The sequence below is a fragment of the Asterias amurensis genome, chromosome 13 (assembly GCF_032118995.1).
Source record: "Asterias amurensis chromosome 13, ASM3211899v1".
NCBI lineage: Eukaryota > Metazoa > Echinodermata > Asteroidea > Forcipulatida > Asteriidae > Asterias > Asterias amurensis.
Window position 1 is genome coordinate 19618262 of NC_092660.1, and position 12799 is coordinate 19631060.

At 36.5% G+C, this 12799-nt stretch overlaps 2 protein-coding genes across 16 annotated transcripts in view; one reads left to right on the forward strand and one right to left on the reverse strand.

Annotated features, from left to right (window-relative positions):
- The window catches only part of LOC139946457 (uncharacterized), a 239464-nt gene that overhangs the window by 45710 nt on the left and 180955 nt on the right, over nt 1-12799 (forward strand). The window lies entirely within an intron of this gene.
- Nucleotides 971-12799, reverse strand: part of LOC139945708 (single-stranded DNA-binding protein 3-like) — a 128999-nt gene continuing 117170 nt past the window's right edge. For 13 of the 15 annotated variants that reach the window (XM_071943056.1, XM_071943063.1, XM_071943069.1 and 10 more), the window contains 5 exons: nt 10316-10372; nt 9316-9386; nt 8608-8680; nt 8158-8276; nt 971-7521 (listed from right to left, as the gene is read on the reverse strand). In XM_071943056.1, the coding sequence (XP_071799157.1) occupies nt 7405-7521; nt 8158-8276; nt 8608-8680; nt 9316-9386; nt 10316-10372 (437 nt within the window). In that variant the 3' untranslated portion in view covers nt 971-7404. The remainder of the gene's footprint in view (nt 7522-8157; nt 8277-8607; nt 8681-9315; nt 9387-10315; nt 10373-12799) is intronic. The other 2 variants (XM_071943065.1, XM_071943064.1) reach the window with 1 other exon arrangement.

The following is a 12799-nucleotide window of genomic DNA, read 5'->3' on the forward strand; positions in this document are numbered from 1 at the left end:
TGATGCACATTTATTTCCGGAACGTGTAGAATGCAAGGTATGCCATCGAAGTCCGCCAATGACCGTCAGGCGTGAAATTGTTCTTACTTTTGGGATGGTGGGTGTAGTGGGGCAATATGCATAATATTGGTGGCTATTTCGAATGAATATCGAACCGTTCACTTGTGCTATGGGGATTGATTTTTTTCTTCTTCTAAAATAACTATTGGGACATCAAGAGAAGAGGCCGTGTTTTGTTATTTTAAATGCTAGTCTAGAATCTAGAAAGCTGGAGCTTGGAGCACCGCCAGGGGGTGCACTACAATTTGTTTTGGATTTTTTTTTTATATTGGCTGAATAAATAATTGTTATTCTAATTCTAATTCTAAAATGCTTTAAAGGTATATCGGGTTTGTAGCACTTCTGATTATGCCAAGTTGGAATAGAGTCAATACCTCCAGAGCCTTTCTGGTGCCTTATTTCAAGACAGTCACATGTCAGACTTATGGTTTTCCTAGATTTGAAGAGAAGCTTGAATTCCAGCAGTGCTGTTTTGGTGGACCTTATATACTTCCATGTGGCATAACTTTTATTAGGTCTTTGTATAGCGGGTGTTAGGCACAACAAAGGCACAAAATCCTTTCACTGCGATTAATTCGCCTTTCTTCGGCTTATTTAGTTTTTTAATTTCCTCAAAACAACAAGACACAAGAGAGGTCTATTGATTTGAAGGTTTTAATGTGTACATACAAGAACACAGATGAAAACAGCCAATCCCGAGTTGTAGATGCCACAGAGTCAAATGGAAGAAGTTGATAATCCCAAAACATATGATGTAATGCCATCATTAATTATGATCCATTGGAAAAGACTCAAATTTCCAATTTTAAAGCGCCATCAAAACAGAAAAACAATTGACCCCTATAGGCCTACATGTACATATTTTGGACAAAACTATGACATAATGAATAAATGCACAAAGACACAGTAGTTTCTCTTGGTTGCATGAACACAAAGTCAACTCTTTTATTCCATTCTCACGATTAAGAATTATGGGATCAGAATAACTTAATAACATTGCTGATAATGATAAAACATGTAGGTTTTTAATTATTTAATTTACTGCTATAAACCACAGACTCCTTGACGGAGAGAAAAAACATGGTTTTTGAGTTCTAAATTACGCCCTCATCAACTACAGAGACAAATAAATATATAGACCTGTACACATGGCGGCCATTTTTATATGGTGGATCAACTTGAAAATACAATTTGTACAAAAGAGCTGCAAATCACTGTACATGATAAGTGACGAATAGTTAAATATATGCTAAAAAGTGAATCTTCGCTTGGGGAACTTTTTATATTTTAGTTGACGTGAAGTTTAAAACTTCCTAATAAATAATGAAAAATTTATTGTGTGGACAAATTAAAAGAGTCTTATATTATGGCCGCCATGGGTCAAAGGTCAATTATAAAAGCACAAGGGATGATGGGATGAACCCTCTGATAAGCTACAATGTACACTTAAAAATTCTCTCCCCAGATTTTAAAGAATTCATAAGCGTTGGATGTGAAAAAAGATTCACCACCAACGCCAAAAAACAAATGAGAGAATTTATATGAATATTTAAAATGTATGTACAGTCTATGATTTTGAACAAAACATATGGTGGCTTTTTTTCTACAAGAGCGTGGCAAACATTGATCACAACGAATTCATTTATAAACTCTGGCAGTTTTTTCTTTTGCACAAAATATTACAGAAATATTAAAACTACAGATTGAGAGACAGAGAGAGCACTGGAACAGACATGCTTCCCCCTTTCCCTAGAGCCAGTGGGTGACTTATCAATAAAACGTCTCCCCTACCAGTTACAATTAATTGGTCCAAATAGCATGTAATATTAACACCTGGCATTGCCATGTGGACCAGTGAATTACGAAGTAGGGTGGGAATTTTAAGATTTCAGTACTGCACTTAAAAAATTCAAAGAGCAGTTTTGTTTGTTTTGAAGTAGTCCTCAAACATTTGAATTCAGTGAATAATTTCCATACCTGAAGTGCATAGGACTACATCTTGATATCATATTGTAATTCATCAAAAGAAAAGACATTGCTGTGATGCAGTTCAAGACTGCTGAAGTTTATACCATATTTGTGCCATTTAGACAACTAAAATGGCCGACTATTGGCTCCCATACACAATCATCTGTCAAAATATTGCCTGGACTGCCATGATTTGTTTGTTTTAATGTGGCCTTATGTTTATCTGTGTGATGCACTTTATCATGTTGTCCAATTCTATGGCAAAATATTTTCCAGAATAGACTGGTGCCAATGATGTAGCTTGCTACTGGGACCAGACAGTACAATTCATGGGGCCTTTCTCAAACCACGGCTTGGGCTCCGGCTCAGGCTTAGGCTCCGCGCGCTGTGTACGCAGCTCGGCTTTAACCTGCATTTTCAGCACGTATTGCTGCTTGTACCAGCACGCGGAGCCTTAGCCGGAGCCTAAGCCGAGGTTTGACAAAAGCCCATGGTGAAATATATGGAATAGACTGGTGCCAATGATGTAGCTGCTTGCTCTTAGGGACCAGACAGTACAAGTCATGGTGAATTGTACGGAATAGACTGGTGCCAATGATGTAACTGCTTGCTACTTGGGACCAGACAGTACAAGGCATGGTGAAATGTATGGAATAGACTGGTGCCAATGAAGTAGCTGCTTGCTATTTGAGACCAGACAGTACTAGTCATTGTGCACAAAGCCATGACAATGACAAGACAACATCTTTGTATCTAACTGATAAATAAATAATAAATAGATCTAAAACATTTGTGAGATGATCACAATCGCAAACCATAAATAACACAAGACAAGTTTCCTTCTTCCAGAAGTTCTATTTTGACTACAGCCAGTCCTCAAATGAGGACAGCTTCAGGTGAATCTGTTGATTGAGGTAACCCTTTCATGGTAAACTACAAAGTTTTGATGGAATGATTTGAAACAGTTGATAATCATAAAGTCAACCCTAGCTATGGTTGTCACCGTTACCAGTCCTCCAATTTATTATTCCTTAGTTGCCAACATGTTACCAAATCATGATATCATACCAAAATATGTCACAAAAACCAAAAGACCGAACAGAAGTTATGTCCCCAAGGTAATGTTGTACATGCAACTTCCCTTGGAGGATGCATTCTATTGTAGGACTGATACTATTTTCATCACTAGTGATATGCAAAAAGTCTATTCAAATCTCCATTACTGTGGACAACCAAGCTATCGGCTGTGGCTTGATCACTATAGTAACAAGTATAGATTACCCCTAAACAACAGCCACAGCCACAAATTGAGACTGATTATCCTTTTACCATGATGCAGCCATCTTCAGCCTCCCCACTATGGGCAACGCATTGTATCAATAACTCTCATTGCTATAACCCCTGGTTGGGATGTACTGAAAAACAACGTTAACCGACTCCAAAAAGTGACTTCTTTGCATGCACGCTTTTCAAAAATGTTTGACCACTTGTACCATGCTTAGTATGTGCGAGTCAAAATGCAAGTATTTTGGTGTGATTCCATTTCAAATGAATCATGTTTTTACACAGTCAACCTCAACTGCATACGGTTAGACATATCACAACATCAAAGAGGATGAGAGGGGACCATTTGCTCTTTGATGTCACTTTTGCAGGTTACAAAACTTAAGCAGGCGCTTATAGAGTGGTTCGACCACAGGCCTAATTAAAATGTGCCAGATTCTGGTAAAAGGAGACCCAACAACGATGGCTACAGCATGTAAAGGTTGATAGGCCGTGTCCGAAATGGGGCCTTCGGCTACATCTACGGCTAGATAGCGTGTGTCTACCAATTCTTCAACACTGGCACACGCGCTGATCTAGATGTAGCTGTAGCCAAAACACTGTTTCAGCAATGGCCATTTACTTGAAATAAACCATGGTTACTCAGATTCACATTGCCCTCTAAAGCATTTCTGAAACTGTCCTCCTGGGCCAAGAAAGATTAACCGGTTTAAGCATAATGAAACACAAAAAAGTTCCTTGTTCGTACAATACATTCAGTAAGCTTTTACGTACAATGCAGTGCTAGTAAAGACAATGCTACAAACTATGATAATGTTAAAGAGAAGCAACTTACAAGAGAAAAAAAGGAAAATCGGCTAAAAGATAAAAACGTACCCCACAGATTTTAGGACAGAACCAACTATACCTACCTCCAATAATAATAATAATAATAATTATAATCATTTTTATTTCTCTTATTTACTTTTAAATTCATGAATAGCTTACCCAACCCTATTTCCCCATCTCCATCCAACGTCCCTTCCCCATCACTGCTCTCACATTCCCATCCACAAAAAAAAAAAAACAAAATTTCCACAAAAATCTAAATCACTACAACAGAAAAACGGGACCACTTTTGGACACTTCTTCTTTCTAACATATACATGAACATGTCATCAAACAGTGATATCGTTATATTTATCATTAAATAAAAGAACTTTTGTCACGTTTTCTCTGTCATACTCTACAATTAACACTTAGTACAAATTTTGTACATACGCATTCCCCTGTCATGTTTGTTACAAAGGGATATAAAATTGTTACGGGAATGCCGAAGAATTTTCTTGTTCTTTAAGACAGAACTTACGTCAATTGTGTCGGCTGCCCTCAAGCACAATCCTTCTCGTGTTTAGGTCGTTACTTCACAACAAAAACAACTGTCTTCTATCTGGAATACTTAACTATGACTGTTTGTTTTTTTACATGTCAGCAAAACATTAAGCTTGTAGACTTAATTAAACAATTGCATTTTTGAATTTAAATTAACATGTTGTTGTATTGTTTAGAAGTTGAGTGAAAACATTGCTTGAAAATGAAAAATTAAAATAACAATAAAAATCATACTGAAGGGGGATGAAACAATTTTGCCATTGATCTTAGCTGATGAACTGAATGTAACTGGGGGAACCAATCACATCAGACATAATAATTGGTTGAACTCATTCATACTGGTGAAAGCAAGGATTTTGAATAAATGATACAAGTTTCAAAGTACTATTCAAAAGCTAGGATTGTGGCTCTTGGGACGGCTGTGTCAGCCATTTTGAAAGCCCATAGCAAAATCATAATGTTTCAAACTGGCAAAGTATATCAAAGAAGGAAAGCTAAGTTTTATCTAAAAACCTGTTTAAAGGTCATTACTTTGTAGAAAATTTCCCCCTCTTCCTCTTCCCCAGGATTTGAGCATTTTAACTTGGCATCTAGAAGAAGCCATAAATGTCATGACAAGTCTTACAGAAATTCTGACTAAGGCCGTATTCGAATTGGCAGCTACAGCTACGGCAACTGCTGTTGCTAAGTGTGTTGCTAAGGACGTCCCGTACTTCAACGCATGATGACGCGAACATCAAGCCGTAGTCGTAGCTGTAGCCGCTAATTCATACACGGCCTTAGAGTCAGTTTGGACAATGATAAGCACCCCTGCCTTTGTTTACTAACATTTCAATATAACTATTTCCTATGTCCAAATATAGACTTGATATACACTTGATATGGCTTTCCTTTATCAAATTCTTCACAGATACATGTAGTAGAATCAATCTGTCTTTGATACAAAGTAAGAGATCAGGAAAAAGTTCACAATTGATGATCAAGATTCTTACATTTACTTAAGGGAGAGTTTGTTTATCAGACTTTTAGTGTGTTTGAAGTTCTTCCAACTATCTTTGTTCATAGCTCATACCTATAATTATCCAATTGCATTGGAAGGTGGGATCACAAAATAACCATCTGCCCTTATGTACCATCTGTAGATGAAACAGGTTACTTTAAAGCTGCATGTGGCTGTGAATTTTAACACTAAGCTCGACCTTGATTTTCAAAGTGGTTTGATAGATCTGGACAACTCATTCTTTTCCCTCTTGACGAAAAAAAGTTGTCTTTTGCTGCTTTAGAACTCTTTAGATATGATAAAATAAGATGAACTGGTTGCGCAAAATGAAACTTGATAATGCAATAGGCCAAACAACCGAGTCAAACCAGGAGCTTTTTCATATGTTAACTAAACACAGGTGGCAGTATAATGAATAAGACCAAATACAGTCCCTTGGGGAACACTACTATCAGACTCAAATAAGAATGTGACCCTTGAACTTGGTTTATGGTAAACACAATTGTACAAGATTGCATACAGATTTTTCTCTAGACAAAGGGGAACTGGGTGTGAAAGCTTGCTTAGGATTCTAAATTTGTGGAGGGAAAAGGGAACTATTCACACCAATACAATAAGCTCATTGAGAATCCAACAGATGGCACCAGCATCTTTACAAAAAAAAATTGAATCTCAGATTTGTTTAGCCTCCAGGGCTGGATAGTTATTTTTTTATAAATTTTGAGGGATTTTTCGGTGAGGAAATTGATCAACATCAGCCAGCTGCAATAATCTACTGCATTGTGCTATTAAAAGGTAATACTATATTTCAACATGGTCTCAAATAGTCAGGCTAAGCGCCTATCATGGTTACAGGTAAAAGCCTAGATTCTGTAGCACAATGAAGTTTTGAATACTTTGAAATGATGGATGTTTTCTTTGTGAATAACTTACAGAGAAACTCCAATCCTCTTTAAGGAAAGTGTTACCATAATTTGAACAGTATAATTCATGTTACTTGGCTGTTCAAACAGATCAAATGGTGGGTATTTACCATAATTTATCCTACTGTTAAATTATAAAAAAAAGAAAACAAAATAATAAACTTGAAGTGGGAAAGATTTCAATCTTTTTAATAAGGTGGGCTTTGAATAATTTAACGTGTTAATCCCATCAACTTTCTTACTAAAACACCTGTTCCATTGAATACAATGTGCTTGTATGCAGCCTTTTTGTCTTGTCTGAGTTGAAAGGTCGCAGGGTCATATGTCGTCAGTAGTCTTAGCTGTTCCTTTATTGTTCAACATGGCCTCTGCTGTGTTGACATAAGTCACATGATAAATTCGTCCAGTGGGCTGGTGCCTCTACCTGAGAACTATTTGAATATTAACTTTGTACACCCTTCACTAAGGTACCAGACAAATCAGTACATAGCATTATAAATACATGCTATGCAGTTCATTTACATATCCATACACAATACAGCCATCTTCGACAAACATTGTCCAAAAATACCTTAGTTGGAACTTTACAGTAATGTACGCCTGGAAAAAAAAGATGGCTGCTGCGTAAAATCCAGGCCCGTAAGGCTGTGCAATTTGGCGCCCTTTATCAGAATTTACCATGTGATTCACATCCTTATCTGTCACAGCACCAGAAATCGCAGTCTTTTTTATTAAGGTGCAGGGCACCAGGGCTGCGGGTGGGTGTGTGCTTGGGTATTTGTATATGTGGGCGTGTGGCTAGGGTTGATGCATAAAGTAGTCAGGATGCTCGCCCGGGGTGTCCTTCTCAAATCTTTTTGCCTCTTCCTGCATTGTTTCTTTAATCTTAAGTATCGCCGCTGACTCATTCTGGTCCTGCAGAAACAAGAGAAAAAGTTTCTTACACAGAGACGAAGACAACACCTAAAGTATCATTATAACGAATGTAAACAATTCCACTAAAAGTACTCTAAACATATCAATGCGCCAAATTTTTGATCCCTTGAGGGCGCTCTCAATAGTAATTTTGGCACTTCCGGGGTGGTAATGTGTTCCAGTAATTAATAACTGTTTTGGATATTAACGAATATAACCCCGAAGTGATTGAGAGCGCCCTCATACAGTCAAAAATATGGCCCATTAAAGTTGAATGAAGCTGCCCAAGCAGGTATTCTCTGGAACAAACCAAATGCCACATGAGAGAAATATGGTAAACCCTTTGGATGAACAGAGTTTCAACTCCTGCACCAATGAACCTTTCAATCCAGAAGACAAGTTGCATCTTAGTGAAGGCATTGATAAAGGTAGAAAGTAGTTGACAAAATGGAGATGAAGAAATGACAGTGCATTTATTTCACCTCTAAACCAGATGTTTTCAGTACCTGGTTTGCAAAAGTCTTCAAAATTTATGTTGGCATGACATTTGGCTTTTAATGAATGAAAAAAACAAAAACTCTTACTACAAAGAAATTACAAACTGATAAATAAAAAAAAAGGCCTAAATGTACTTACATTATCCTGGAAGTTTGTAAACAGCTGCCCGCCCATATCCCCATTGTCTTCCCTAGGTGTGCCCGGCCCGCCTGGCCCTTGATTGCTTGCTGGCGAGCTTTTCATACCGTCCATTTCACCTGAAAGATCAACAATAAAGAAAGCTCTTTACATCAGGCATGCTAGTTTGAAGTTGCCACATTTGGACCCGTGTGAGTTTGTTTCCTCCATGCTTTAAAGCACTGCACGTGGGAACTAAGTGGTCCAACATTTTTAACACCTGCCAGACTTGTACAGTATTTTAACAGCTAATCCACAGATTTTGCTACAAATATTTCGCAGAAGTTGATTACAACACAGCTCAACTCTTCCGAATGTCTTGATACAAATTTGTGACTTCAAAAAATTATTACTTGAATTAACTTTCAATCATGTCAAAAAAGGGTATATTTTCTGTCTCCATTGACTTACCGTTCATAACTGGAGGAATGTCCTGTGATCCCATAGGCATAGGTCCATCTGGTCCTGATCCCATTGGGAAATTCTGGGGAAAAAATGGTTGATTATTCAATGTTTACCCTAAAGCTCGAGAAAAAAAATAAAATAAAGAACACGGATAGGGGTTGTTGCTTTTGTTGCCCCTTATCTTGATTTGGGTACACTACTTTTACTACACTGTATAACTTTAGTACAAGAAAACATTTTACAAAAAAAAAAAAAAAATATGATTAAGTGCATGTTGAGTCTTTGTTTACTCAACTTGCCACTGTCATTTGGAGTGTGGAACATGTTTCATATCCAACCAAATGCAACTTCTTTGTATTTAAGCCTATTACTATCGGTATACTCTTCTGTCCAACTGGTTCTTGAAGAATAATTCTGCAAGAGACAGTGGAGACACAGACCATAAGCCTTTTCGAGATGAGGCAGTCACATTGCTACAACACTATTAGGTTTGGGTACAATTGCCTGTAACCACCCAAACCAAACATTGCAGTCATATAGTGTCCACTATACCTCAAAAAGGCTAGTGGAGTTTACCCAACAAGAGAAAGCCACGCTCAAAGCGCTAGCCTTGAAGGTGTGGTATTTTATAGAAATCTTGGCAACAATGTACCAAACGATTCTTATGTTCTAGTTCATAAGTGGTTATGGCTTTTAAATATACAGGCAACTTACCCCTGGTCCCATACTGCCACCCGGTACTGGTTTCATCATTGTGTACATGTTGTCACCCGAGTTGGTTGAATCTGAGTTGGATAAAGTTAGAATTCATGATGAGATATTGTTTCAGTCGTTAAACACACAAAAACAAACAAACAAACAAACAAACGCAATACAATATATCTAGCAATTGAAACCAATAACTATTTTGAATGTGGCTTAATGAAAATTATTGGTGTTTACCTAAGAAAGAAAAACAATTATAACTGTGAAAACACAACCAGTGAAAACACCAGCAGATGAAAGAAAATCAACCGTTTTCAAAAACCAGCTGTACCAGCAAGCTTGTCCATTGACAAGTTGTTTTGGAATTAGATCAAAATGTCTTCCACAGTACATTAAGCCACATTCTATTATCTCTGCTGAAAGTGCTCTTTTGAAAACTGCTTAAACTGTATACTAAAAAATTTGACTAACTGATTTTTTTACCGGTCCTCTACTGTTTGAACTGCACATAGCCTTTGGACAACAGAAACAAAATAAACACAACTATCTTCAGCATGTAATTAAAACCTACATAAAGTTAGGCATGCAATAAAGAACATTTGTAAACTAACAGTTTTGTGACATTTACATATTTTATGTTGCACAACAAACATATGAATCAGACAAGAACAAAGCCTACCTAAAATGAACCTACTGCAAAAACATTCCACTAAATTAAGCCTATCCCCCAAAGTAAACTTTACCTAATATCAAATCTGACATTAAATTCCCCAGCAGTTGATCGCTTCAAGATATTTTCCTAATATTTGTACTTTTTTTTCTTTCCACAACTGTTCCTACTTACTAATCCTTCCACATCAATTGATGTAATAACTTCCAGTTAAAAAAAAAAAACATTTTTCCCCCATGATTTCTAAATTGTAACTAATTTACATGGATATTGCCAATTCAAATTTAGCATTTAATCTATAAGCCCTTCAAGGTAAAAATATGAGTTTTGTTTTGTCACCTCTTCTTGAGCTACCCTGTGACATACGCCGGTCCGTGGACATGGCTTGGGGGGTGCCTGCATACAAAAACAGTCATATTTAATCTCCTGCAAGTCCTTGTCCAAACATGTGCTTTTCATGTTAGTGGATCCGTTCTGTGTATGTGCGCCCCCGGGCGGCGAGGAAAAATAACCATTGTGATACAGTGAGGGGAATGACTTCACACAAGCGCGTCGAAGATGAATTTAGCTACACAGAGCAGTTTACGATCAACAATTTTAAATGCTTTTCTGGGTTTTTGCTTCCATGGGCATATGTAAGATCTCCATAGATAAGTTTCAATAAAGGGAGAAACATTTGTGGAAGACTTCATATCAATTCTTTTCAAGATATGGTTCAAAGAGTTGTTGTTTTTTGGAGAAAGTTACTCTATAAAAATTTAACATTTCAGTTTTGTTTCATACGGGTACTTTATCCGAGATTGAACATTTGAATAACACAATAATTTTAAAATAAGCTTTGATCTTGAATGTTTGTGAAGTCTTTCACATCAGCAATCACACATGGATAAATGTGAATTTTGGTACTTCATCAGGGCCCACACACACATAACGGATAATTATGATGTAAAATGTATATTGGACTGAGTTGAGTCGTTGTTGTGTTAAAGCCATTGGACCCGTTCGGTACAGAAAAAAAAAAAGTTCACAGATTTACAAATAATTTACAGGGTTTACAGAAGGTAATGGTGAAAGACTTCTCTTGAAATATTAGTCCATGAAATGCTTCACTTTTTGAGAAAACGGTAAAACAATATAAATTCTCGTTAACGAGAATTACGGATTTGTTATAAACACATGTCATGACACGGCGAAAGGCGCGAAAACAGGAGTGGGTTTTCCCGTTATTTTCTCCCGACTCCGATGTCCGATTGAGCCTAAATTTCCACAGGATTGTTATTTTATATATAAGTTGTGATACACGAAGTGTGGGACTTGGACAATACTGTTTACCGAAAGTGTATAATGGCTTTAACAGTGGTATGCATTCATATTTGAGTTTTGTTAACTTGTTATGTAACACCACAGAATGTGCCCACTTCAGGAGAAATGTTCTAGAAGTATTTAGGAGAAATGTTCTAGAAGTATTTAGGATCAATGAACATTTTGAACATAATTTGTTCTCATTTTCAGGGGAAAACAAACTGAAATATTTGAATCACTTTGGTAGTGTAACCAATCAGTGTTTTACTTAAGATAAGCAAATTCATCGACGGCAGCCATTTCTTTTTTTTTTTTCTTTTTTTTTTTCAGTCCAAACCGAGGATTGTAGGTAATTACTCTGGCCCTGTGTGATACACTGCAACTAGTGGCACACAGGGAAATTAATTGAAAAGCTTTTCTGTGTTTTTGAAAAAATTCCTTTTAATATCTTAACTTTCTTCAGGTAAGATTTTAGTAGTGTGAAGGAAACCATTTGAGGCATACCGACGGATTGAACACCACTTTAAGTTAATAGTGGGTTCTGCAGGTTACATTTTGTCTGTAAGTTTGTCAAAAACAAACACCTTTCTCACCAGTGAAGAGAATTTCACCAAATAAAGATTATCAAATGATTAGAATTAGTCGTGTAAAACTTGGTGTGCATATAATTCATATCACTGGTTAGTGCTAAGACTCAAAATGTCATATAGTTGGTCGCTTGTATTTGGAAGTTTGTGTTGTTAAAAGGAATTTAGTGAAATAGTGTGTATTTTGTAAACTTTGAAATAAATGTGTTATAAATGTCTCATCACTCAAAATTAGGGATTATTAAAAAGTGTTATAATTTGTTCATGAATATGTATTCGTTTTTTTTGGTTAGTTAAATTCCATCCACAAATATGTGCATGTATCAACATGTAACTAGTTGGATTATTAATATAGTATTTTTGCAGAATTTGTTTGGCTAATATTTAACCTTTGAGAAAGACTCTGCTATGGTCAGAAAAGTCAGGTCATAAACTTTCTGTAGTTCGTGTAGAGTTTGAAATATGCACTGAAATGTGTCGGTATTTGTATGCATAACTGAACTGCTTTAGCATCAATTTGACAACATACATGTGGTTTTTTTTGTACTCGCTCAAAGTAGCACAACAATTTGGTTTGTACATGTATATAGTTTGACTGATGTAATGCACTGGTATTATTTCAGATTTTTTTTTTCTTTTCTGAAATGGCGGTACATGTATTAGTAGTAATAATTCCACACAAATAACTTTCTTCCAAGCTTTCAAATGGGATCACTGCAGTAGTTAAGTGAAACTCATCCTGCATACAAATTAGCCTTATTGCGTGTTAGATTTTAATATTGTTTGGTACAATGACATGCTTTATCACAAGTTATCACTTAAATTAGAATTCCTCAGACTATCAAGACTTTGCTGTGTCACATGATTAGGGGCGAGCTTTTGCGTAGTTACGTAAGAGATGGTGAACACCCACATATACAATTCTGAATGGATG